General features: G+C 44.3%; 3 protein-coding genes across 5 annotated transcripts; 2 read left to right on the forward strand and 1 right to left on the reverse strand.

The window, feature by feature from the left end:
* The first annotated feature begins 9 nt into the window (after positions 1-9).
* Positions 10-9,355, forward strand: LOC106576029 (GRIP and coiled-coil domain-containing protein 1-like). 2 transcript variants are annotated; one of them, XM_014152844.2, is made up of 3 exons: positions 10-299; positions 2,212-3,397; positions 6,485-9,355. In XM_014152844.2, the coding sequence occupies exons 2-3, from the start codon at positions 2,291-2,293 to the stop codon at positions 7,856-7,858; spliced, it is 2,481 nt and encodes an 826-aa protein (XP_014008319.2). In that variant the 5' UTR covers positions 10-299; positions 2,212-2,290; the 3' UTR covers positions 7,859-9,355. The 2 variants fall into 2 exon arrangements, with proteins under 2 accessions (XP_014008319.2, XP_014008320.2); XM_014152845.2 differs by having other exon boundaries at positions 293-575.
* A 43-nt stretch (positions 9,356-9,398) lies between these two features.
* dennd6b (DENN/MADD domain containing 6B) lies at positions 9,399-16,912 on the reverse strand. 2 transcript variants are annotated; one of them, XM_014152855.2, is made up of 17 exons: positions 16,449-16,912; positions 16,172-16,210; positions 16,018-16,060; positions 15,218-15,330; positions 14,728-14,808; positions 14,506-14,566; positions 14,217-14,359; positions 14,019-14,074; positions 13,723-13,845; positions 13,513-13,608; positions 13,264-13,424; positions 13,028-13,182; positions 12,875-12,928; positions 12,672-12,781; positions 12,451-12,553; positions 12,191-12,265; positions 9,399-12,049 (listed from the first exon to the last, which is right to left on the reverse strand). In XM_014152855.2, exons 1-17 carry the CDS (start codon positions 16,599-16,601, stop codon positions 11,927-11,929), a joined length of 1,689 nt encoding a protein of 562 aa, XP_014008330.1. In that variant the 5' UTR covers positions 16,602-16,912; the 3' UTR covers positions 9,399-11,926. The 2 variants fall into 2 exon arrangements, with proteins under 2 accessions (XP_014008330.1, XP_014008329.1); XM_014152854.2 differs by having other exon boundaries at positions 14,506-14,611; positions 16,449-16,911.
* Positions 16,913-16,952: 40 nt separating this feature from the next.
* LOC106576033 (leukotriene A-4 hydrolase) lies at positions 16,953-26,139 on the forward strand. The gene is made up of 18 exons (XM_014152853.2): positions 16,953-17,246; positions 19,447-19,577; positions 19,834-19,954; positions 20,775-20,948; positions 21,279-21,331; positions 21,470-21,542; positions 21,677-21,817; positions 21,907-21,930; positions 22,030-22,100; positions 22,289-22,400; positions 23,311-23,455; positions 23,546-23,649; positions 23,757-23,827; positions 24,039-24,093; positions 24,198-24,293; positions 24,406-24,488; positions 24,576-24,680; positions 24,866-26,139. Exons 1-18 carry the CDS (start codon positions 17,091-17,093, stop codon positions 24,996-24,998), a joined length of 1,848 nt encoding a protein of 615 aa, XP_014008328.1. The 5' UTR covers positions 16,953-17,090; the 3' UTR covers positions 24,999-26,139.
* Positions 26,140-27,393: the final 1,254 nt, after the last annotated feature.

The raw sequence follows: 27,393 nt of genomic DNA on the forward strand, positions 1-27,393 counted from the left end.
ACTTTATTCACAGACTCTCTCCTTCATTTTGAACCATGTAGCTGTCGTTTATTGAGCTTTCCATTGTACAATGCATATAGTGTATAGTATCGAAATATGCACACAAGTCGTTCATTGAGAATGTTGAAAACAGAGAATCTTCTCTGTATTTGACAGATAACGGATTATTTCGACCTTTGCAAAATGGCCGCTTTTACAGACTACTTCTAGTACATTTTTTTAACGTAAAAAAAATCCTACTGTGAAGAACAGGAAGTAGCTTTGAACACCGTCGTCTGTTGACACGTCGTATTCCGAATGTGAGTTTACTTTAAAGTTGTGAAATTACACGTCCTGATTATATTAGTGAAATTTTGATTATACATTGGTGTATCGAACTGTTTGTTGCAAATTGTATGCTGTCGAAGAGGGCGAGAGAGAGGTCTTTCGCGAAGACCATTACAGATTGTTGTGTAGTTTAGCATAGCTAATGTTAGCTGTCGAATAATACATTATTATTATTTGCAACTAGTCTGCCCAGGTCGGTTGAAATATGTCTTGTAAAGTAAGCAGAACAGTAGACAACACGAACACAGGTACAGTGCTTCAGAAAGTATTCATATACCCTTGACTTATTACACATTTGTTACAGCCTAAATTCAAAATGTATTAAATAAAAATAATTGTCACCCATGTTTTTAGAAAATTTGAGCACATTTTATTGAAAATGAAATATAGAAATCTCTAATTTACATAAGTAATTACACCCCTTTGCTATGACACTCCAAATTGACATCAGGTGCATCCAGTTACCTTTGAACGTCCTTGAGATGTCGCTGCGACTTGATTGGAAACCACCTGTGGCCAATTCAATTGTTTGTATATGATTTAGAAAGAAACACACCTGCCTAATATAAGGCCCCACAGTTGACATTGCATGTCAGAGCAGAAACTATACCATGAAGTCCAAGGAACTGTCTGTAGGTCTCAGAGAGAGAATTGTCATGAGGCATATATCTGGGGAAGGGTATAAAACAATTTCTAGAGTGTTGAAAGTTTCCAAGAGCACAGGGATCTCCATCATTGGGAAATTGACAAAAATATGGAACAACCCAGACTGCCTAGAGCTGGCCGTACAACAAAACTGAGCAACCGGGCAAGAAAGACCATGATCTAGGTCTAAGAGGTGACCAAGTACCCAATGACCACTCTGACAGAACTACATAGTTCCTTGGCTGAGATGGGAGAACCTGCCAGAAGGACAACAGTCTCTGCAGCACTTCACCAATTGGGCATTGGGCCAGACGGAAGCCACTCCTGAGAAAAAGGCACATGACAGAACGCCTGTAGTTTGCAAAAAAGTATGAGAAAGACACAGATCATAAGGCAAAAGATTCTGTGGTCTGCTGAGATACAAAGTTAACTTTTTGGCCTGAATGCAAAGTGCTATGTCTGGAGAGAACCAGTCACATCTCATCACCTGTCTAACACCATACCTACCTACCGTGGAGCATGGTGGTGGCAGCATCATGCTATGGGGATGCTTTTCAGCAGCAGGGACTGGGAGATAAGGATAGAGGGAACAATTAATTGAGCCAAATACAGGCAAATCCTTGACAAGAACCTGCTTCAGAATGCAAGTGACATTAGACTGGGGGAGAATTACGTTCCAACAGGACAATGACTGCAAGCATACAGCTAACGCAACACTGGAATGGCTTCAGAACAATAATGTGAAAGTCCTTGAGTTCCCCAGACTTGAATCCCTTTGAAAATATGTGGAAATACTTGAAGACTGCTGTTCACTACCATTGACAGAGTTTGAGAAAATCTGCAAGGAAGAATGGGAGAAAATCCCCCAAATCCAGATGTGCAAAGCTGACAGACATACCCAAGACGGCTTAAAGCTGTAATTGCCAACAAAGGTGTTTCTACTAAGTATTGATTCAGGGGTGTGAAAACATGTAAATGAGATGTCTGTATTTTATTTTCAATATATTTGCAAACATTTCAAAACATTTTCACTTTGTCTTCATGGGGTATCGTGTGTGGATGGGGGAGGGGGGAAACTATTTAATCGATTTTAAATTCATGCTGTAACACAACAAAATGTGGAATAAGTCGAGGGGTATGAATACTTTCTGAATCCAATGTGTCTTTGGCACTAGCGTTAGCTTGCTACTGTTTTATGATGCTGTCTAACAATGGTTCCTCTTACTATATTCCATGCAGGGTTTTTGTTTGAGCCAGAAATCATGGATCCCAGCTGGAAGTCAAGCAACTGAAAATAAAACCAAAAACCCACTGAGCCATGGAGAAGTTTGGGATGAGCTTTGCGGGTGGCCCCAGCAAGAAGGAGCTTCTGGACACCATAGAGACTCAGAGAAAGCAGATGGTCCAGTATCAAACACGCTTCAAGGATGTGGTCAGGGCCTACAAGAGCCTGCTGAAGGAGAAGGAGGCTCTGGAGGCTAGTCTGAAGGTATTGACTGTCTCCCAGGAGGTCGACCTCAGCCAGCGTGGAGATGACGGCTCTGTCAGTGGCAGCCATTTGACCTCTGAATTACAAGATGATCACTGCTCCATGCACAGCGAGGACAGTTTGGACACAGCAGCCTCTGCCGACACTGCTACCAGCATTACCAGTGGGAGCACCAAGGGCGACCAGGCTGAAGAGGAGCAGGGTAGTAGCCCAGAAGAGATGGGGGCGACCGGGCCTGGAGGACCCTCAGTGTCCCAGAGGTCTGAGGAGGCTAATGGGTCAGAGAGCGGTATCAGCTCCAGCAGTAGTGGAGGGTCTGAAGTTCAGCAGCACCTTACACCCCCACCCACCTCTTCTATGGAGGCTGACCGGAGGGTTCTCCAGCTGAAGACCCAGCTGACCACCCTGACCAGCTCCCTGGCCACGGTCACACAGGAAAAGTCCAGGATGGAGGCCAACTTCCAGGCCGACAAGCGGAAGATCAAGCAGGACATGGATGAGCTCCAGGGGAGGCTGGAGGAGTCCAGGAGGCAGCATGAAGCAGAGATCCATGCCCTGCATGAGCAGCTGGCGGAGAGCAAGGCTCGGGTTATCACCCAGCAACATGAGAGAGAGCAGGAGCAGGGTGACCACGCCCACATGCTCAGAGAGCTCCAGAAATTGTTGCAGGAGGAGAGAGGCCAGAGGCAGGATACCGAGCTTCGGCTGGAGGACGCCAGGGAGGTCCTGCTGGAAGTCACACAGGCCGCAGATCGGGGGCACGATTATGAGGCCCGGCTAAAAGAGGTGACCCAGCAGAGGGAGGAGATGAGGAGGAGCCTTCAGACTGCGGAGGCAGAGAGGAACAAGCCAGACCCCCGGGTGGAGGAGCTGCAGCGGGAGCTGACGGTGCTCAAGAACCACTTTCAGCAGCAGATGCAGCATGAGATCAGAAAGGTATGGTAATGATTAGGAAAGACTGTACAGTAAATCCATTTCAATTCAATCACATTTTAACAACACTTTCCATGTATGTTTCCTCTTGGAGTAGTGGTCAGAAAGTGACTTTTTGGACCTGAATGCCAAAACATTCAGGAGATAAAGGTACTCAAAGTTGACCCATTTTTCATACAGGCAATTCCATGGTTACGGAATTACGCTATGACACTGATTTTTTACTTTAAAATGTATGCCAAACAAGACCGTTAATTTCAGAGTTTAACATACCATACAACTCTATGCACAAGGACTACTCATTTAAAAAAATAAAAAATAATATAAGCGACATTTTCCAAACACTGTTAAATATCTGCTCTGAATTAAGATTCAAAGATGTCTGCAGAAAGAATGGGGTGTCAGCTATGACATGACACCTTAGTTTAACAAAAAAAATACTTAGGTTATTCACAGTAGGTGAAGTAGATTTACACCCGGTAAGGGAATTACAACACAGGTCTCTGATCTGTACAATCCAGAAATGCAGAATTATGGATATCATTATTTTCCTGGTGATGTATCCTGAGTAGATACACGAAGGTGAACATGCAGAATATTTTTATTTTGCACATTTGGGTATTCTACACACTGGCTATTATTATAATGAGCTCTGCCCCCAAACAAGACCGCATTTGGTTGGTCTTTATCAGACCAAATCTGAACCAATCATAGAAGTCTTACGTTTCACCAGTTTGGACATCACAGTAGAGTTCAGTACAGTACAATGAAGTACATAACTGTTCTTAACTGTACTGTGTGCTCTGCTGTACTGTACTGTCCAAACTTGTGAAACATAGAAGTCTACGATTGGTTCAGATTTGGTCCGGCCAGGGCGGACTGACCAAATTTCAACGACTTCTCAAGGTCCGTGGACATCTGGTGCTCAGTGGGATGCTTTTTACAGTAAATGGAAAGGGGGCCGGTGTCAAGAGTCGGGAGATTGTAGCCAATTCAATTGCAGTAAGTCTGATACAGATTTTTCAGTAATTCCATTACCGATTTGGTAAAAGAATGAGTTTGAATCACTTAATTATTCATTAACAAACTTGATATCAGTAAAAACACTAACTAATTGGTAGGTCTACCTTGTTAGTTCTGTAAACTTTCATTATCCTCCCTCATGAGGGAGAGAAATTAGAAAATATCTTAAAATGTGGGTTTTTAGTGACAGAATTACAATGCACAAGGCAATGTTTATTACATTTACAGAAGGCAATGTTTATTAAATTTACAGAAGGTAAATGTATCCAAAATGAAATGTTTATTAGTTGGCAGCGGTCTTTACGTCAACATTATTGTGTTTTGATGTATTTATGATACCTTTTTTAAGACTTTCTGGTAGTCTAAGACTCCTTTTCCATTTGTTTGACCAGATATCAAAGCCTTTGCTTATTCCTAATTTGTAGGATGGAAAATGGTTGAAAAATGTAATTTCACAGAAATATTGACTCTTAACTCTCATTTGACATCCTCTTTATTTTCTTTACCCTTATTCTCTTTTACAGCAACGACCTGGGGAAGAGTTACAGGGGGGAGGAATGAGCCAGTTGGAAGCTGGGGATGATTAGGTGGCCATGATGGTATGAGGGCCAGATGGGGAATTTGGACACGACACTGGGGTTAACACCCCTACTATTACGATAAGTGCTATGGGATCTTCATTGAGTCAGGACACCAGTTTTTAAGGTCCCATCCAAAAGACGGCACTTCACATGTTGTTGCTCGTGTCCATTTAAAGATGGAAATACCCAGACCATTAGACATCCATGTCTTCATCACTTTAAAATATTCAGTTTGGTATAATTTAAAAGCTTCCAAACAGGGTTGTTAAACTTTTTGATAATTTCTTTAAATTATCTAATTAACCTTAAACATCAGTTATCTAAAAACGTGTACTCTGATTTTAGATTTTTTTTAGATTTGCATATGTTGTAGCTTAGACCCTACTTTACATCAGCTGAGGTGTTTGTGTTGTGCCTGCCATCGGTTGAGACGCATGCTCTTGAATACACGGTTGTCATGTCAATCATAGAAATGTAATTCATAGAATGGACCTATCCCTTCAAACCACTGCAATTTAGCTGGTACACCATTTCAATTGAACTAATTACTACCTCAAAGATGGCCGCCTGTCCACCCACCCTCGAATGTCAATTTAAATGGTCATGTCTATTCTATTATCTATATTTATATGATTTCAATAGATTTCCTATGGAGGATTGAAAGTATAATTTCAAACCAATATTCCCATTCAAGTCAACATTCTCTGGTGTGTGGACCTCCAACCATCTTTGGGTATCATTTGAAAGGTGACATTTCAATTTTAGTACATTTATCAGCCAAAACTTGACACCCACCGTGTATTAAAGAGCATGTTGTCTCAACTGATGGTGGGCAAAACACAACCTTAGATTATGTAAATTAGGGTCTAAACTACAGCGTTTGCAAATATGAACAAAATATCTGAGCTTACGCATATTTATATAATTAACGTTTCAGGTAAAAAATACAATTTTTGTAAAAAATATAAATCTATTATGAAATAGTTTGACAACTCTGTTTTAAAGCTTTTAAATGAAATCAATCTCAATAGTTTATTTTCCAGTGATGAAAACATGCATGTCTCGGGTTATGCAAAATAGGTCAACTTTGAGCAACTATATCAACTATATCTCTTGAATGTTTTGGCGTTCAGTATCAAAACGTAAATTTCTGAGCACTTTTATAATGGGAAAATATGTATGGAGTGTTTCGTTCAAATCAAAAGGGGTGCTGTCAGAAAGTGATTGAGTTCAAATGGATTCACCCTGCACTGATTTTACAAATGTATCCTGTATTAAGGTGAATGACCTGCATTTTAACAATGTATTCAACAACCCTTGTCCTCTTGTATTAGAAATATCTTGATAAAACATAAATGCCATGGCAGAGAATAAGGACACTTGCTTTTCAGGGAAAGGAAGAAGGAACACAATACATTAACTGTTGTCTTCCATTGTCTATTTATGTCTCATGGCTGTCATGTGCCTGTCCTTTCTCTATCTGCAGGTGTCGCAGGCAGAGGAGCGTCTACAGGAGCAATCCCAGCTGGAGGAGGGCCGTGTGGCCAGCCTGGAGTTGCGGGTGTCTGAGCTGTCTGAGCTGCTTGGGGCCTGCGAGAAGGCCCGGCAAAGGGACCAGCAGAACGCCCACCGGCTGAGAGAGCGCATCCTGCAGCTGGACACGGAGAACAAGACCCTGACCATCGCCGCTTCCACCCGGGGCTCCCCCCTGGACCTCAGCATGGACGAGGCCAGTCTGGATGTGAACGTGCTGAAGGAGCGCCTGGAGAAGGTGAAGAGGCTTCTTCTGCTAGCCACACAGAAGAACCACCCAGAGCAGACCATGGAGATAGAGAAGTTGGCTGAGATGGAGGGGCGGCTTGGTCAGGGGATGGGCAGTGGGGGGGAGTCGTCAGACGGGGAGAAGGCCTCGGCGCTTTACTACCAGCAGGAACTGCGGCAGCTGAAGGAGGAGTTTGAGCGCTACAAGGTGCGGGCGCAGCTGGTGCTGAAGAACAAGAACGCTAAAGACTGTAGCCTGGCCAAAGAGCTGGAGGAGGCCCGTGACCAGCTGGCTGAGCTCAAGGAGAAGTACATCAACCTGCGTATCCATGACGACGAGGCGGAAGCCAAGCACCGCCGGGAGCTGGAGGAGTGTCAGCAGGGGATAGGGATGCTGCAGCAGGGTCATAAACAGGAGCTTGACCGGGCTGAGGCCCAATACAGAGAGAGCCTCCTCAGGCTGGAGGGGGAACTGCACCGGCAAAGGGACCGCACTATGGCCCTGCTGCAAGAGAAGGACCAGGAGCTGGAGAAGCTAAAATCTATCGGCTACAGTCTTGCTGGTTACAGAGGCCACCACAGCGACGAAGTAGACACAGGGGCGGACTTCAGAGCAACCACGGACGCCGGCAGGAGCAAAAACGGCAACAACATGGACGACCCAGCGCAGGAGGAGAGTGACATCATCACCCAGGCGTTGCGGCTGGCGGGGCCCAACGAGCCCACGCTCCTCCTGTACGCCGAGCAGCTGGCGAGAAAGGAGGTGGAGATCGGCTCACTGCGGCGGCAGAAGCATCGGCTGGAGGAGGACGTGCACCAGCTGCAGGGGAGGCTGATCGCCAACGGGGAGGGTTACGAAGTGGAGGTGGCTGAGCTCCGCGGCCAGCTAGACAAACGGCACAGGGACCAGGGCAGGGAGGGGGCCAACCTGGAGTACCTCAAGAACGTCATCTACAAGTTCCTCACCCTTCAGGACACTAGGGGGCGTCAGCAGACCCTCACAGCCATACTGACCATCCTGCACTTCAGCCCCCAGGAGAAGCAGGTGGTGGTCAAACAGCACCAGAACCAGGCGTGGTGGACGGCAGGGATGAGGTGATAATGATGAGTTCAGCTCATCACTCTTCAAATAATGAGAACTCATTTGAAACATTCCGACAGTCAACAAGTGTGTGGTTAGTTTTCCTGAATAAAGTCTATTTATTTTGGTGCGTTTTCCCAGGATTCTGGTGTGGTGTCAAATGAAATGGCAACCAACATTTGAGCTTTGACACTGTTGATTACATTTTATTTTCCTCAAGACTTTATTCAAAATGATTGCTTGATGTGTGAAAGCACACATTGGATTACGCAATCTAATGAGTGGCTCTAGAAGTGTGGGTTTGTATTTGTCACTGTCTCTATGTGAAGCAGCATGTTTGGTTGTTTTGATTCTTTGATAAGATGGAATCATAGCATGAGGCTCACATCTGTGTTTCTGTCAAAAGGTAACCAAATATTGACTGTTCTTACACAGGGATAAGGACAGAATCTAACTTTAAGACAACCTCAGTCTTTATCACCTGTGTGAGAGTTGTTTTTCTCTTTACAACACTGATTATCTCCTGGGTTGTCCATCTCGGTCAAGGGACGTGCGCCACAGGTCAAATTCTGTTGTCTGAGGTTCCTCATCTGCCTTTGTTCATTAGTGATCTCCTGCTTCTATTTCAATATTTAAACTATACCTCTGCATATATTGAAAATAAATCATTGATTGAACTTGGTGAGATAGACTGCGTTTACACCGGCAACCCAATTTTGATATCTTTCTACAAGTAGCTTTTTTGACCAGTCAGATCAGATATTTTACTAATAATTGGGATGTCTGTGTAAACACAGCCATAATGACGTTAAAGGAAAGATTCCCTGTTCAAGCAGGCAGAAATACAGCCGGGTATGATGAGTTTTGCATCATATTGAAATAAAACCAATTAGTGGAAAAAATTATGCAAAACTCTTTCTGTCTGCTCGAAGGGCGAATTATTCCGATAAACATGAAATGACCCCGGGAATCGATAGAATGTTGCTCAGAGATGCACAACTTCTAAATGGGTAAATATTTCCTTTTTAATACTGAGCTACTATAAGCTTCAAAGGGATTATTCATGATTTTGGCAATGAAGCCTTTATCTACTTCCCTGAACTCATTTTATGTTTCTGTCTGCGGGTTTGAAGGAAGTTGCTAACTAGCGTTAGCGCAATGACTGGAAATCTATGGTAACCACTATTACGCTAGTTGATACTTTAGACTTCCAGTCATTGCGCTAACACTAGTTAGCATTGGCTCGCTGAGCTAACTTCCTAAATAGTCATAAAAATAGCATCCTGGAGTTCATCTGACTCTGGGGAAGTAGACAAAGGGTTTCATTGCCAAAATCTCGAAGTATCCCTTTAATGCTAGATGTGTTGTACATAATTGTATGATAAAAAAAACATAATACTTTGGTAATTACAGTATTTTCTAGTATACAGTTTTGTGTGGATAATACAATGTTTATTGATGAAATGCATATTTTTGATTCCCTCAACATGAAAATTAAACAATTTTTCTCAGCGATTCTCTAAACGTGTGGGTGCATGGATGTATCACAGCCTTTGAGTTATCTTTTAGCACAGTTTCCAACTTTTATTTGTAACACTAACAATATATTTGCATCAGAAACCATAAACTTTCTTTATATACAAAAAAACCTATAGGTTATTACAAATAAGTAAACACCAGGATCCAAATAGTATATCAGTATTATCAATACTCATCTGCAAACTGCAGTTTACTGCTTCCCTAGTGACCAAATGCCTTTACAGTACTTCACAAAACAAACTGAAGAAAAAGTATTTAAGTACCATATATACTGTACCTATTTGAGAAATAATAGAGCTGCGTTTACAAAGGCAGCTCAATTCTGATCTTTTTCCACTAATTGGTCGTTTGACCAATCATATCAGATCTTTTCACATCAGATCTTTTTCAGAGCTGATCTGATTGATCAAAAGACCAATTAGTTCAACAATGATCATAATTGGACTGCCTATGTAAAACGCAGGCCTTGTAGACAGACAAAAGGGAGTGAGGTAGAAGCCCTGATCAGCTGCATTTGTTTTACATTCACTGTTAACCTGCAATGTAATGAGTGGTTGTAGTTTAGGAAAGATGTTAGCTGATGGATGAATATCTTAGCAGAATTAGCTTGGTGCTGGTGTGGCTTTGGCTAGGACTGGCACTGTCAACCTCGTAAAAAATAAATAAAAAATGTACATACCCACAAGATAATGTACTGCATGTGTTTTATGCACTCATTGACCACTATAACGTTAAATAAATGAGCTCAGTTTCAGCCATATGTCTACTGTGCACCAATTACACTACATGGCCAAAAGTATGTGGACGCCTGCTCGTCGAACATCTCATTCCAAAATCACGGCCATTAATATGGAGTTGGTGCCCCCTTTGCTACTATAACAGCCTCCACTCTTCTGTGTTGGAAAAGGGACATGCTTCCATTCAGCCACAAGAGCATTAGTGAGGTCGGGCACTGATGTTGGGCGATAAGGCCTGGCTCGCAGTCGGCGTTCAAATTCATCCCAAAGGTGTTCGATGGGGTTGAGGTCAGAGCTCTGTGCAGGCCAGTTAAGTTATTCCACACTGATTCCGACAAACCATTTCTGTATGGACCTCGCTTGTGCATGGGGACATTGTCATATCGAAACAGGAAAGGGCCTTCACCAAACTGTTGCCACAAAGTTGGAAGCACAGAATCGTCTAGAATGTCATTGTATGCTGTAGCGTTAAGATTTCCTTTCACTGGAACTAAGGGGCCAACCCGAACCATGAAAAACAGCCCCAGACCATTATTCCTCCTCCACCAAACTTTACAGTTGGCACTATGCATTGGAGCAGGTAGTGTTCTCCTGGCATTTGCTAAACCCAGATTCCTCCGCCTGACTGCCAGATGGTGTGGCGTGATTCATCACTCCAGAGAACATGTTTCCACTGCTCCTGAGTCCAATGGCGGTGAGCTTTACACCACTCAAGCCGACGCTTGGCATTGCGCATGGTGATCTTATGCTTGTGTGTGGCTGTTCGGCCATGGAAACCCATTTCATGAAGTTTCCGATGAATAGTTATTGTGCTGACGTTGCTTCCAGAGGCAGTTTGGAACTCGGTAATGAGTGTTGCAACCAAGGACAGATGATTTCTACATGATTCAGCACTCGGAGGGGTCCCGTTCTATGAGTTTGTGTGGCCTACTACTTTGCGGCTGAGCCGTTGTTGCTCCTAGACGTTTCCACTTCACAATAACAGCACAGTTTACAGAGGCAGCTCTAGCAGGGCAGAAATTTGACAAACTGACTTGTTGGAAAGGTGGCATCCTATGATGGGGCCACGTTGAAATTCACTGAGGTCTTCAGTACGGGCCATTTTACTGGCAATGTTTGTCTATGGAGATTGCACGGCTGTGAGCTCGGTTTTATATACCTATCAGCAATAAGTGTGGCTGAAACAGCCAAATCCACTAATTTGAAAGGGTGTCCACATACTTTTTTTTGTACATACACACAAATCTAAACTGAAATCTAAGCTTCTATAACCTGGATATTTAGAGGTGTTTCAATGTAGTGTGATTTGTTTGTGCTTGATCAATAGAAAATACTGAGATTGATGAAAGCCTCAAAATGTAATCACTTAAATGTAATTCACCCCTTTTATGGGTTTAATGACAAATAAATAAAAATGTAAAAGGTGCATATGCTAGTTATATTTTACGCTAAGAACTACGCATGTTACATCTAAATATCTGGATTAGAGCAAAAGGCTATACCCACATACCCACACTTCACAGGTATATGCTTCAATCCCTTTAGTAACAATCACAATACTTAATGAAGGCATAATCTCATAAAGCTACTCTCTATTCCCCTTGACCTAATGTTACTGTCATGATGAAACAGCTATGTTTATTATATTACCTACACTTCTAGTTATACATCTTCATTATCTTACTCAGTGGGGGTAGTGGTTTGGGTGATGGCAATACTTTTAGTTTCAGGTTGTTATTAAAAAGACGTCAAACAAAACACTGTTGAGTGTCAGTTTCTGTATATATTCAGCAGTGCGTCAGTGTTAGCTTCAGTATCTGTGTAGTACAGTCTGCAGGTCCTCTGGTAGAGAGCTGATGACAGTCTGGAGGTATCCCTCTAGTTTCTCCAGCACCCCTTCTTTCACCGGGAGCTGCTGCTTGCCAGCCTTCATCTGGAGTGGGGGACACAGACAGAGACTGGAGTACGCAATGGTTTGCGGCACAGAATTTATTTCCCAACACTAAAAATGGAATGTTACAAAATGGCACCCGTTGGGGTGAGTGTAATGGACATATTGATGGGTTTTACTGACCAGTTTCTCTCTCAGTTTCAGAACCAGGTCCACGATCTCCACCTCTGACTTGTCTTTGGTCCAACCCAGCAGGTCCTGGGCGAGCAGATCATAAACAAAACATTAAACTTATCAACGCCTATGGGTAGGGAAAGGACTCCTGACTGAAGTAAAGTCAGTGGAGTCGTGTGGTTGAGTTTATTGGTCACATGATGCTCTGTAAGTAGAGTTAAACTAATGTCTTTAGGTGTGAGTGAACAAGGCTGTGGGGATCAACTCACAGCATCACAGACGACCTCTAGGTGGAGACATTCTAGTTTCTGGGTCATCTCCCTGTGTCGCAGGCGATACCAGCCATCGAAGTTGGGGGACCTGAAGAATTTCCTACAAGGCCATACATTGAAGTGCAATGCATTATGGATGATTTGTTTAGAAAAACATATGCCACAACAAGATACAATAGTTAGAAATGACAGAAGAGGTGGCAGGTGAACATAGTCACCTGTACAGGCCCACCCAATCCCCTTTAAGCACAGAGGTGAGCTGAGGTCCAGCGTGCTCCAGAGTCCCCATGAACTCTTCCTGACTGAAGGGACGGATCTGAGGAGGGGTCTGAAACACACACACACACACACACACGTTATTACCATATTCAAAACAGTATCAACATACTATAGAAACATGTTTGTTATCAATATCACCCACCTTCCAAGGAGTCACAGACCTCTGCAGAGGCATCAGGCTGGCCAGGTAGCGTTCCTGGGGGAGACAGCCAGAGAGACAGGTGGGACACACAGCAGGACAGACAGTCTATATAAGGGTGGGATGTTAGTGTGATAGGGAGGGCAGTCCCCTCACCAGTGGGATGATGAAGCTCTGGGTGAGTTCTAACAGATGTCTCCTCAAGATGGCGCTCTGCACCTCAGACGGCCTCTTCCTCTGGATCCCTTTTAGGAGTCTTTTGATGAGGGACTTGTCTTTTTGAAGGAACATTTTATGTGCTGTGTAGATACCTACAGGTAGGGAGAACATGTTTTTACACACTAATAACTCACTCTCAAACCATGTTGGCTCCATACCTCCAGATGTTTTACCTGGTTTAGTGTCCAGTGTTTTCAGCTTGGCTAGTTTCTTCACCTTCACCTGCTTGGGCAGATCACCTGACATCTTGAGTTCTCCAAGGCGTATAATGTGGGGCCAGGACTGGAAGGTCTTTATGAAGAAGGGATTAGTGACCCCCAGAATCACATTGGGACTGTAGAGAGAAATGGAGCAGGGTGAGTTGAGTTTCCCCCCGGGAAAGATAGAGTATAAACACAGTGTTTAGAGTAAGCCCTACTCACGGTGCCTGTGTCCTAGTGGTATACTCCTTAAACTCAGTGTCGTGTATGGTGAAGTAGGGCCTGTAATCACAGCAATACCGCAGTGGCGCAATCGAGCTGTAGGATGGGAGAAATAAGAATTTCATTTTACAAACTCACCGAGTTACGTTACATACACGTGACGCTAAATGTCAAACAGCATATGGCATATTTCATGCATTTTCTGTTTACCTCACTAGGGCCAGCACGGTTTCCGAGGAGACAGTGGGAGAGGGTGCCATGATGACCACGGGCTCCCCGAGCAGCATGAGTTCCCAGAGCATCTGCAGGTGGATCAGGAAGGACTGGAAACACCTGGGCAGGTCAGAGGGCAAAGGTCAGTTCATATGCGATGGATGCTGCTTTCACTAATACAATGCATCCTCAAATTAAACTGAAAATACAGCTAAGTTCAAGCCATGCCATTTACATAAACACAAACAGACACACAACTATTTACAGTATATGAAGTTTAGATTTTCACTTACTTGAACAGGTCAAGCTCATGTATGGTCGGTAGCATCATAGGGGCTGGTAGAAGATTCTGGTTATAACAGAAACATACTTTTTTTTTTAGATGAACGGTCCTCTAGCGATACCTATCAACTAACATCAACTTTACTAACATCGTGGAGAAGTCGTATTTTGATGGGCATGTGGCCCATTACATAACAAGCTACACCAACCTCCTTTTGTGCCTGTTTCTCCGGGCTTCCCCCTGGTTTGTCGTTTTTGGATGGGATCCTGACCTGCATGACCACGCCCATCACAGGCAGGTTGAGTGTCAGCCCTGGCACCGGAGATTGCCATTGGTCAATCTCGTTGCACACTGCATGGTGGGAGAGTGAGAAAGAAAAGGTTAAGGAAGTAGAGTCCAGGCAGTACATTAGAGCCCTAGGTAACTATAAATGGGAGATGAATTAGAAATGAGATTGACTGGGAAGAAAAAAAAGACAAGAAGTTATATCTCCCGACCTGCTTCAAGGCAAGGCTCCAACTTCTCAAAGTACTCTGGAGCTATGATCTGCAGCAGGGACTGAAAGAGGTGGACATATGGTAGTCTGGACACCAGCACAAGAGACTAGAGAGAGATAGAGAGTGAAAGAGAAAAGGCAGGAGAGAGAATGAAAGAGAAAACAAAATGTGAATACATTGTGGTTCTGATGACGAACCAGATCTGTAACATAAGCTTCTCACCTTCTGAAAGTAGCCTCTTTTGACGGCGGCATCCTTGACTTGTCTGAAGTAGACGTAGCCATAGAAATGGGCCAGCTCTCGCTGAGGGAGAAAGGGAAAGATGAGAATAATCAAGCTATTTCAATGACAGACGATTAGTGGTGGCTGACATTATATTCAACTCCAGTCACTGATTTAAGATTAGCTGTCCCTACCAAAGAACCAACCATAACCTTAAAAGGTAAGTAACCAAACTGTCCCTGGCCTGGACCACTTATTCAGTCAGACCAATGACAGACGCCCAATCCCAAAATCAACCCCTAAGACTAAGCCCTACACCCTATGCACTTGTGGCAATGTGAAAGGATTTGGTTGATATAAGCAATATGGTGAAACTTTCACCTAGCCTATCAGAGGGTAAGGTGGAGCTATTACCCTATTGCTTACACCTGTCAAATCTAATCAGATCTCCAAAAGTGTGATTTGGGATTGGGCCAGACAGAGGGCTCACCTGTAGTGTGACAGGTGCGTCTCTGCTGTAGGCGTCCTCCTCTCCGAACCAGGAGCCCCTGCGGCCCACAGACTGACGCAGTCTGAAGCTGAACTGGGTGTCTCCAAGGCATCCTGGGAAACACATCACACAGGTCATGTGACTGATATAGATTTTTGGCCCAATCCCCAAATCGACCCCTAGACCCTACACGTGGAGATCTGAGTGGATTTGACAGTGTAAGCAATTTCGCAGGGATCATCAACTTGATTCAGCCGCGGGCAGATCTTTTCTTGAGCGCATGCTCAGAGGGCCGGGACATAATTACAAATAATTTGTAGACTGCAAATTGACCGCACGTAGCCCAAACGGATATAATATTTGACTAAAACCTAATAATTTCAAACCTTGCTTCCATTTGTATACGATCACATGTATCTCTCTATTATGTGTGGGAATACTTTGGAACAGATTTCCAAAATTAAAGTCACTTGGAGCTGATTTGCTAGTGTTTTTACAGTCTTTTGTGTCCAACAATATAAATATTTTTAAACAATTGTTGTTTTTGCTCAGAAAACTTTGGGGGCCAAATCAAATCACCTGTGGGCAAAATTCGGCTCGCAGGCCGCCAGTTGGGGAACCCTGCAATATGGTAATAGTTCAAACTTCTGATAGGATTGGTGGAAGTTTCACCATATTGCTAAAAGCCATCAAATCATGTCAGATCTCCACAAGTGCCTAGGGTCCTGGATCGATTTGGGGTCGGGCCTCTGACCGTATTATATTTTGTGATGATAGTTTGTGTAATCTAATACACTAACCTGAGTAAGAGTCAGGGAAGGACAGGTAGCAAATGCTAGTTTTCTGGAGTTTAAAGGAGAGGAAGCACAATCATGGACATACACAATTATTGACAGGCAACTAGCTTGTTATATATGGGGGGCATCACAAAAAGAGCATAAATTCATTTCTTACCTCCTTCTCAGTTAGTTTTACATCGTGTGGGTACACAAGCTGGAATAGAGGAGAAAGTGCCAAAATGTCATGTCACTATTCCAAACATGCGCCGGCAGGCCAGATTATGAAACACATGAGAGGTTGATGTGGGCCAGGTTACGTGGATCATGTTGATTACGTTCTGCAAGCAAACAAGACTTTGTACACAGGAACATTAGCACGCTAGCTAGCTAGATCGGATGTCAACAACACCTGCTAGGGATGCTACAGTACAGTACATTGCAACCCACAATACCTCTATGGCTTGGCCGAGCTCGAGGTCGAAGGTAACGACGCAGACACACTCCAGCCACGACGAGAAACGGGCCCATGGCAAACTCGATTCTGTATTCTCTGCCGCGTTCGCCGACTCAACAAGACGCGATTCGGAGCTGTCTAACGGGTCCATTACGACTCAGAGGTCCATTTCCTCATTGCCCTGAATTATTGTGCTGCCCTGTTGGCTATTTACTTCGTGACATGCAAGCAAGACGCTTCGCCCTCCAGTGAGAAGGGCTTGAAATGACAGCTGAATCCCCCTGTCCTGTAGTAACAGCAGATAGTTGTTCTGATAAAAGCTAAAAACAAGCGAAATACAAAGACTGCTTTGAAATCTACATAACTTTTCATATGATTAAAATGTTTTCCCCGGCGTGTTTATTAACGCAAAGAAATAGATTGTTGAAAGGGAACGGAAATGCAACCAGCTCATTCTGGTACATGTAGTGGTTTGATTATTCATTTAGAAAGAAACTCAACACATTCAGGTCCAGACTAAACTACAACCCCCACAATGCATGCAGCAGGGCGCTGTCACGTGGACGTGCGGTGAGCCGGGTTGTAGTTCACAGCTAATGCAAGTTTCTTTGCGCTCACTCTTCATGATCCTGGACAGAACATGGCTTCAGCTACAGACCCCTGCTCATTTTCCTCCTTCTCCAAGTGCGTTACCAAGCACCTGAATCTCACCTACCATGTGGATTTTGACAGCCATGTCATCAAAGCTAAGGTCGCGCTCACCGTGGAGGTTTTAGTGGATAATTTCACGTCTTTGGTACAGTATTCATCTCATTTCTCAATCTGGTTAGCCAGCAAGCTATTAAACGAGCTAGCCAAGTTCATTCATTCTTGCTAGAAAATGCCTTTGTGTTACTACTAAACTTGACGTGGGAAAAAGCCTTGTTTCAGTTCACCTGTTTCAGTACACTACTACAAAGCATTTGGTTGAGTTTATCAGACACAACGTATCACACACTGCTGCAAGACAAGCTCTGAATATCACTCATTGTAAATCTGATCATTAGTGGGTCAATTCAGGAATGATATGTAGCTAGCCATATGTGCTTTATGGCACTGTTCTGCTCAGTGACAGTAAGACTTTGACAGGTCGAGTTGGCATGTGATACCAGACACGTGAACTTTAGAACTGAGTTCATACTGTGTTTCTCAGAGCAGGTGTAGAAAATGTAGTCAGCGACTTAGGGCCAGGTAGAGATAGAATTATGTACACTGCTCAAAAAAATAAAGGGAACACTAAAATAACACATCCTAGATCTGAATGAATGAAATAATCTTATTAAATACTTTTTTCTTTACATAGTTGAATGTGCTGACAACAAAATCACACAAAAATAATCAATGGAAATCCAATTTATCAACTCATGGAGGTCTGGATTTGGAGTAACACTCAAAATTAAAGTGGAAAACCACACTACAGGCTGATCCAACTTTGATGTAATGTCCTTAAAACAAGTCAAAATGAGGCTCAGTAGTGTGTGTGGCCTCCACGTGCCTGTATGACCTCCCTACAACGCCTGGGCATGCTCCTGATGAGGTGGCGGATGGTCTCCTGAGGGATCTCCTCCCAGACCTGGACTAAAGCATCCGCCAACTCCTGGACAGTCTGTGGTGCAACGTGGCGTTGGTGGATGGAGCGAGACATGATGTCCCAGAGGTGCTCAATTGGATTCAGGTCTGGGGAACGGGCGGGCCAGTCCATAGTATTAATGCCTTCCTCTTGCAGGAACTGCTGACACACTCCAGCCACATGAGGTCTAGCATTGTCTTGCATTAGGAGGAACCCAGGGCCAACGGCACCAGCATATGGTCTCACAAGGGGTCTGAGAATCTCATCTCGGTACCTAATGGCAGTCAGGCTACCTCTGGCGAGCACATGGAGGGCTGTGCGGTCCCCCAAAGAAATGCCACCCCACACCATGACTGACCCACCGCCAAACCGGTCATGCTGGAGGATGTTGCAGGCAGCAGAACGTTCTCTACGGCGTCTCCAGACTCTGTCACGTCTGTCACGTGCTCAGTGTGAACCTGCTTTCATCTGTGAAGAGCACAGGGCGCCAGTGGCGAATTTGCCAATCTTGGTGTTCTCTGGCAAATGCCAAACGTCCTGCACGGTGTTGGGCTATAAGCACAACCCCCACCTGTGGACGTCGGGCCCTCATACCACCCTCATGGAGTCTGTTTCTGACCGTTTGAGCAGACACATGCACATTTGTGGCCTGCTGGAGGTCATTTTGCAGGGCTCTGGTAGTGCTCCTCCTGCTCCTCCTTGCACAAAGGCGGAGGTAGCGGTCCTGCTGCTGGGTTGTTGCCCTCCTACGGCCTCCTCCACGTCTCATGATGTACTGGCCTGTCTCCTGGTAGCGCCTCCATGCTCTGGACACTACGCTGACAGACACAGCAAACCTTCTTACCACAGCTCGCATTGATGTGCCATCCTGGATGAACTGCACTACCTGGGCCACTTGTGTGGGTTGTAGACTCCGTCTCATGCTACCACTAGAGTGAAAGCACCGCCAGCATTCAAAAGTGACCAAAACATCAGCCAGGAAGCATAGGAACTGAGAAGTGGTCTGTGGTCCCCACCTGCAGAACCACTCCTTTATTGGGGGTGTCTTGCTAATTGCCTATAATTTCCACCTGTTGTCTATTCCATTTGCACAACAGCATGTGAAATTTATTGTCAACCAGTGTTGCTTCCTAAGTGGACAGTTTGATTTCACAGAAGTGTGATTGACTTGGAGTTACATTGTGTTGTTTAAGTGTTCCCTTTATTTTTTTGAGCAGTGTATTTCTTATGGTGACAGCTGTTTTACAGTCACAATCTGGGGGAAGATGGATGATGTGGTTCTTGTAGTTGCTGACACACTGTTGGATACCCAAACTTATTGCCCCACTTCCTCTCTTTCTTTTTATTTTTTCTTTCCTCTCTCTCTCTCCATCCTTCCTATGATCAGACCCTTGACACGAAGGACCTGAAGATCTCTAAGGTAACAGCCAATGGACAGGCAGCAAAGTTCGCTCTGGGACCCAAGCACAGCTTCAAGGGAACCCCTCTGGAGATCACACTGCCCTTTGACCTCTCCAGGTAACCACACCTTAGGGGCCTGTTCAGGAGGATGTAATGTTACAGAACATTAAGATAGAAATGAATTGTGTAGAACACATATGATTGCTTGTCATATAGAGTAGGGAATAGTGTCTTCTCTATTCACTCCATTTCTATCTGTAACGTTCAGAAGACTGCACATCACTGATTGCACCCCAGGTAACTCAACCCTCAGACATTGAACTGATGGATGCTGGTTTAGGGGTAATATTTAGTGTGTGTGTTTGTTTCTCAGGGGTCAGCATGTGATCGTGGAGGTGACTTATGAGACGGCACCTAGTGCTTCTGCGCTGCAGTGGCTCACTCCTGAACAGACTGCTGGGAAGAAACACCCCTACCTCTTCAGCCAATGCCAGGTAACACACACACACACACACACACACACACACACACTGTGAGTTTATGGACATGCACAAACATTAAGTCTTCTTTTTGTTTTCTTTTTTTTTTACAAAAGACTGCGCCATGAACAGTACTTTTATGGTAAAAGCAGTTGCTGTGGCATCAAAATGGAACATTTACACAACATCTGCCCAGTGTACCTGTAGTCACGCACACTTCTGTAGCTAGAAGTTCTTATCAGAGGAAAAGTGCTGTAAAATGGTCATAACCAGTGCAAGATGTGAGACGAATTATGCACTTCTACAAACATGAAACGTCTTCATTTTTGGTTGGATGCCAGTCTTGCCCAACGGTCATTTTAACTGTCAGAGTAGTTGTACGACTGCCTCAAAAGACATCACAAAATAACACTTTCCCAACCCCATCTTCTGCAACATCCGGCCAATTGTATTGTAGTCGCACACAAAAACCTGTTCTGCTCTTTGAAGTTCTTAGCAGAAGAAAGATGTAATCATTTTATAGTAACCTGTGCCAGTTGAGGTTGCTTTCGCCCCTGCTTTCCTTCTTCATTATATATCCCTCTTCTCCCTCTTTTTCCTGTATCACCTGTGTGTCCAAAGGTGCAGTGTTCAGCTGCAGCACAGATAAGCTTTATGAAAGGACCTTGATCATTGGCTCCTTTGTCGCTGATATTGATATTAACAACCTTCTATATTATTGCACTCAATATTACTTTGTTTACTTCAATTCATTGTATTTGTCCCCTCTTGGAGATAAATCCAGATTAGGTGGCTGATGTAGCAATGTGCTAATAACCACCTCAAACCCCTCCAGGCCACCCATTGCAGGAGCATGGTACCCTGCCAGGATACCCCCGCTATGAAACACACCTACTATGCCCAGGTGTCTGTCCCCAAGGAGCTGGTGGCTGTGATGAGTGCTGTACGGGACGGACAGGAGCCTGATCCCCAGGACAGCAGCCGGGTCATCTACCGCTTCAGACAACCAGTCAGTGTCTCTATTCTCTATCACTTTCTATCCATCTCTCCATCCAACCATCCATTGTCATCCATAGCTTAATACTGTCAGTCTTGCTTTTTGGCTTGACTGTTCAAGGTACAGCGCTGCCAAAGTAGCTGCTGATCAAGCAATAACGAGTTCATTACAAGGAAAGTTTAGATGAAACAGCCAGATAACAAAAGGAACCCGTCTTAGCATGCCTGCAATCTGAATTTAAGTACATTCTCAGAGACTGGTGTTGGAGCAGGTACATGGCTGTGTGTGTCTGACCGCTGTGTTTGATTGATTTCACCATTTTTGACCTTTGACACCTCCCAGGTGCCCATGCCCTCTTACCTCATTGCCATCGTGGTGGGAGCTCTGGAGAGCAGGTACACACACACACACACACACACACACACACACACGCCCATACATGTAACTATTACCCTGTTTTCCTACTAATTATTTTAAATTAATAAATGATCAGTGATTTATTAGTAATAAATGTTTTCTTGTTGTTTTACAAGAGAGATTGGGCCCAGGTCTCGTGTTTGGTCAGAGAAGGAGTTTGTGGACAAGGCAGCTTTTGAGTTCTCAGAGGTGAGTTTCTCAGTATTTAGTGTATCTGTGAGGTACGTAGGTGATTTGTCCATGTCCCACTCATTCTACATCAGCAGAGTTTAATATTGAAGTGTGTGTGTGTGTGTCTGTGTGTGTGTGTGTGACCCTCTCAGACAGAGACCATGTTGAAGACAGCTGAGGACCTTGCGGGGCCGTATGTGTGGGGCCAGTATGACATCCTGGTCCTGCCCCCCTCCTTCCCGTATGGAGGCATGGAGAACCCCTGCCTTACCTTTGCCACCCCCACACTACTGGTGAGACACCTTACACACATCACAATACCAAATCCCCCTTCCTGTGTGTTTTCTTTTAACCTTCCTTTGTTCCTATGTTTATCTTCTAGGCTGGAGACAGATCCTTGTCCAATGTAAGTAAACACAGTTCACAGGTGTACTTGTCTTCTCGAGTATGTGTTTATATCTGTGTAATGGTGTGTCAACCCGTGTCCTCCTGTTTCTCTCTCCAGGTCATAGCCCATGAGATCTCTCACAGCTGGACTGGCAACCTGGTGACCAACAAGACGTGGGAGCACTTCTGGTACGGCACAGAGAGAACATTCTCTCAATGTTCTTTTCTCACTTGAATGAATGGGAATGATATCATGTCAATTGGTGAAATTAGCCATAACTGAGTATCAGACAAATGGGATGGAGAGATAGAAAAGGAAGATCGCTTTCCGGAGTTATTGAGTTCATAGTTGGTGTCTGTGACCCTTCCTTCTCCAGGCTGAACGAGGGTCACACGGTGTACCTTGAGAGAATGATTGGCAGGTCTATGGAGAGTGAACAGTTCAGACAGTTCAAGGCCATGGGCGGCTGGAAGGACCTGCAGGAATCGGTGAGAGAACACACACGCATGCATGAGTACACTGTTACACACACTGGTACACAAAGCCTTGTTCACATTTGGCAGTTTGAAGTGACTCAAATCCATTTTTTTTTTAATATAATCTGTTATTTTTCCCGAAGTTTGTACAGCCAAAAAGAACACGGAATCGGATATTTCAAGTCACATTTCAAACCACCTTTCGCAGGTGGTTTGAAGTCAGATATACATCTGATTCCTGGCCATGCGACTTGTCAAATCGGATTAATTTGCTCTCAAGTGGTTTTTATTTGGCATATCTTGTTGCTTGCTAGCTACTCTATTGACAGTTTGACAAGAACATGTGGTAGCTAACCAGCTTGTTAATTGTTCACCAACAAATGAGTGAGGTGAGCGGTAGAGAGCTAAACAGCTACCTAGCTAACTAGTTGACTGCTGTGGCTAGCCAAAAAATGACTTGTTTTTGAAAGTTAGATCATCGTGTCATTTGAGGCTTTAAATGTGTTCTAACGCTATGATTTTGATCATTCAAAGTAACTAGGAAACGTCCACCTTGGCTTGCTACATAACTTCTGAGTGATAGGAGGCACGAGCGCCGCCACCAATCAGCCTACACCACTGTGCACACACCCTTCGTTACTATGACAATTAGCGTAGACACACAGAAATCCGATTCTGTCACTTGTAACTTGCTGTCTGGGCAGTCAGTGTTCCAAAACGGATTTGAGCATTGAGGCATGCAGTGTGAACAAGGCTTAAGTAATGTCTGACTTCACTGAAAGACAAGCCACTTACATGTTCATTTCTACCTGTGTGTGTGTGTGTGTGTGTGTGTGTGTGTGTGTGTGTGTGTGTGTGTGTGTGTGTGTGTGTGTGTGTGTGTGTGCCCGACCTTATCTGATCTGTTTCCTCTGTCTCCCAGGTGAACACGTTTGGGGCCAACAACCCTCTGACCAACCTGGTTCCCAACATGAATGAGGTGGACCCTGACGATGCCTTCTCCTCTGTCCCCTACGAGAAGGGTTTCTCTCTTCTGTACCACCTGGAGGAGCTCATGGGAGGACCTGGTGAGACACACACACACACATTTCATTCAGTAATTAGTTTTTTTTTATTGAAGTCACTTGCTTCGTGTTAATTGGCTGTGTCTCTTACAGAGGTGTTTATGGGTTTTGTGAAGTCGTACATCCAGATGTTTGCTTACAGCAGCGTCACTACTGAGGAGTGGAAGAAGTACCTCTTCACCTACTTTAAAAACAAGGTACAGTAACCACCACTCTCCACCTAACCAAGCTGCTATCAAAGCTCCTTGCTGTGGCTCTTGAACGTTTCTCTGTTTCACCTTTACTGCTCCCTGTCCGATCTCAGGTGGACATCCTGAATAAGGTGGACTGGAACGCCTGGATGCACACCCCTGGGATGCCCCCCGTCAAACCACAGTGGGTTTACCTTACCTAACCATTTCACTCGGGAATCACTCAACTGTTACACCTTTTGAGCCACACTTCTGTTATTTTGTGGGTCTGTTTTTAGCTGTGTCACTGTTTACCTGTCCACTCAATATGAGGTGTGTGTGTGTGTGTGTGTGTGTGTGTGTGTGTGTGTGTGTGTGTGTGTGTGTGTTAAATCAATGCCACCCTCCTCTCCCAGATATGACACCACCATGGCAGATGCCTGCATCGCGCTGTGTAAGAGATGGGTGAAGGTGAGGGTACATGCTCCACATTGATAATGTGTATGTTCTAGAACCTCATGATGGTAGAACATTTTTACAAGTTTTACTGTATGTTCATTTCTCTCTCCCTCTAGACCAAAGAGGGGGATCTGGGGAATTTCAGTGAGGTGGATGTGAAGACTCTCTCCACCCACCAGCTTATAGAGTTCCTGTCTCTGCTCCTGCAAGAGGTAGACACGCCTCACTGTCACTCACCTGGTCATCATAGCAACCTTCCATAAGCCATGTGATCGTTCTATTGTAATCCAAAGCAGACCAATGACCGTATCTTCTACCCCTTAGGAGCCCCTCCCCCTCAGCCATGTGAAGAGGATGCAGGAAGTGTACCAACTCAACGCCTTCAACAACGCAGAGATCCGCTTCAGGTGAGTTCCTGTTCTGGGGTCCCATCGTGCAGTATGTACAGGCAAAGTGTGCGTCATTGTCTCTCACGGTTGGCTCCCTTCTTCCAGGTGGCTGCGGCTGTGTGTCAAGTCCAAGTGGGAGGATGCCGTTCCCATGGCGCTGAAGATGGCGACAGAGCAGGGGAGGATGAAGTTCACACGGCCACTATTCAAGTAACCAGCGGCGCCACTATCTGAGAGACAATCTGTGTTATTAGATGCCATGCGTTGTTGTGCTTTCTGGATCGAATAATTTCTAGGCAACATCTTGTTAAAAACACGAGTCCTATTCTCTTACTTAGGGACCCTTTGTGCTTGTGTTCTACCTAATCCCTCTCTTTCTCCCTCCCTTCTTTTAGAGAGGTGTACAACTTTGATAAGTATCGTGAGGAGGCGGTGCGTGTGTTCATAGCCCACCGGGCAGCCATGCACCCGGTAACGTCTAATCTGGTGGCCAAGGACCTGAAGGTGGACACTGGCAAGAGCACCTGATTCTAATTGGAATCCCACCGGAAGCACTCCGAGACCGGCATTTTAACCGGGACACACCCCACCCCATTCCCCAAAACGACCGGAGAAAGCTAGAGAGAAGCTTCCAGTCACACCCCCACCTTTAATAACTGTCTACTTTGCTCGGCAGCTATTCAGAATTGGCTTGTTTCTGTTTGTTTTACATTAAGGTTTATGATACGTCGAGCAGAGTTGGGGTCAATTCTGAATTTAATTTGCCACAGCCCACAGGAAGCAGAATTTGAATTGAAGGAAATAGAATTTAATTCAAACCAATTAAACTAAGACATGAAAGTCTATTAATTTGACAAATCTTTTATAAAAAGCATATGCCACTTGTTAATGCAAAGAATACACATACCATGTCAAATATTATGGCTCTATTCAATCAGATCTTTAGCAGACATCTGCATAGTGGTTGTTTTGACAACGGAGGTGGAACTGTTAGATCTGTCAAATCTACAAGCGACTCCCAGCATTATTACCTAAAGCGGACATTGCCATTGGCTGCATGGCGTTGCATTAAAAGAAATCCCATGAAGCCTTTTTTACAAGTTTGAACACTGTAATCTACACCTCGATTAGGATGATAGAAATCGTCATTATTTTGTTAAATGATTTTTCAATTTGGGCATGATTATTTCTATGTAGCATACACTTTCTTGTTCTGAATTTCTAATGCAAATGAGACTATTGCCGGTTAACACTTGATCTGATTGAATATAGGCTTTAGTTTGATTATAACTCAAACCAGTATTTTTCTTTGTCATGAGATGTTAGCTTATTCCCTTCATACTAGTGTTTGATCTAATGCGTTCTGGGAAATGTAAAGACATTAAGGAAATTATAGACAACCCACAACATGATCTTAGAGTATTTCACACCACTGTCATTATTTTAAATAGTTTGAAGAGAATTCACAACTCAATTCAGAATTGACCCCAACTCTGACATCAAGGTATTCATCTCAGGGCAGAAAAGTAGTTATAAGATACGTCTTTAATTTTGGGGCGGAAACTCATTTTAGAATGGTTAAATGTTGTCCAGAATCACTTACAGAACCTGTGTGGATTAGTTACAATATCTCATCCTTTATTTGATGCCATTAAACACCATGATCATAGAGTAGTGAATGTCTCGTGTTTCTCATGATCAGTTGACAGTATTAGGCAGTTTCACGTCCCACAATTTGCCCTCTAGCAGTAATCCTGAGAAGTGAAGAAAGAATCTGAGAGATGGTTACCAATCAACACTGGACTCTCGACAGACTTCCATCACATTCTGCTGGCTTCAGACAGAGAGAGAAAGGCTGGTAGGTAGATGTGCTGGATCTGGGATATGTGCTGTGTAGGATATAGGGCACCCAGATTGAGGCCAGGATTCAATCCGATTGCGGGTTATAGGCATATAACTTGCGATTGAGCCAGCATGCAGCTTTTACTGTGAATGGGATCTCTGGGAACATTGCCTTTAAAAGCTGCAATACCTATAACACGTGATCTGATTGAATCCCTGCCTGAGTTTGCCTTGCAATTATGGGGTTGTGGGTTCAAATTTCCACTCTGTGTTGAACGTAGCCTCAGAAATCCAAGACGTAAGGCAACAGCACAAGTATGCTGGACATTAATGTGGGAGGCAACCCATCTGCCTGGACTATTTTGAAAGCATTTTCATAGTCTATGTTAAATATACATATAGGAAGAGACATGTTTATAGTGTAAACGAGCTGGTGCCTCAGGTGTAAGGAGCTTACCCTCCAATGACAGGTCAAAGTTCAAGACCTGCCTGCAGCACTGGAACGCTTTAATTCAGAACGAGGGGATGCTACTCAGTCAATGAGCAGCGGTTATTGAAACAATCTCCCAGAAAAAGTGGGCACTTATGTTTTCAATAGAGACTTCTCTGTATTTAAAAACAAAGGGCCCTATTCAGTCTGTATCGCTGACGTGTTGCGCGATATTTAAAGTAGTTTCCCATTAATGTAGTTGTATGCAGCGTTAAATGCAGTCTCCGCAACGCGGAAACATTGCCTTTAAATTACAATTGGGCTTTAGCGCTGAACTTCCGCGATACACATTGATCTTGATTTTTTTTTTTAAACGGACACTTTTTCCAGGCGATTTTTCTCCATAACAGTTGCCGTCCACGTTTTCGAACCCGTGGAATTTACCGCCTCCCATCCAATCAGCCATCATTGTGTGGCAGCCACTCCCTCAGGTGGCCTTGACTCACCGACCATTGAAGGCCTCAATATCCAACCATGCTTCAGAGCAGGCACCTGGATTCATGCCTACAACTATGTGCTTTGGGGGCCAGAGCCACAGACTCCTTCACATACTATATCTTGCCACTCCCCTTCATACAAGTGGCAGGTTTA

The sequence above is a fragment of the Salmo salar genome, chromosome ssa17, assembly GCF_905237065.1.
Source record: "Salmo salar chromosome ssa17, Ssal_v3.1, whole genome shotgun sequence".
Classification (NCBI taxonomy): domain Eukaryota; kingdom Metazoa; phylum Chordata; class Actinopteri; order Salmoniformes; family Salmonidae; genus Salmo; species Salmo salar.

What these genes read in the sequence shown, in the direction of transcription:
- LOC106576029 (XM_014152844.2), top strand. Translation starts at nt 2,291, where the DNA reads ATGGAGAAGTTTGGGATGAGCTTTGCGGGTGGCCCCAGCAAGAAGGAG. An exon ending in TGCAGCATGAGATCAGAAAG is followed by an intron (nt 3,398 to 6,484) that starts GTATGGTAATGA and finishes CTCTATCTGCAG; the next exon opens with GTGTCGCAGGCAGAGGAGCG.
- dennd6b (XM_014152854.2), bottom strand. Translation starts at nt 16,601, where the DNA reads ATGGACCCGTTAGACAGCTCCGAATCGCGTCTTGTTGAGTCGGCGAAC. An exon ending in AGCTCGGCCAAGCCATAGAG is followed by an intron (nt 16,211 to 16,448) that starts GTATTGTGGGTT and finishes CCTCTATTCCAG; the next exon opens with CTTGTGTACCCACACGATGT. An exon ending in TAGAGGTCGTCTGTGATGCT is followed by an intron (nt 12,266 to 12,450) that starts GTGAGTTGATCC and finishes CTGCTCGCCCAG; the next exon opens with GACCTGCTGGGTTGGACCAA.
- LOC106576033 (XM_014152853.2), top strand. Translation starts at nt 17,091, where the DNA reads ATGGCTTCAGCTACAGACCCCTGCTCATTTTCCTCCTTCTCCAAGTGC. An exon ending in TGGATAATTTCACGTCTTTG is followed by an intron (nt 17,247 to 19,446) that starts GTACAGTATTCA and finishes TCCTATGATCAG; the next exon opens with ACCCTTGACACGAAGGACCT. An exon ending in GTGGGAGCTCTGGAGAGCAG is followed by an intron (nt 21,332 to 21,469) that starts GTACACACACAC and finishes TTGTTTTACAAG; the next exon opens with AGAGATTGGGCCCAGGTCTC.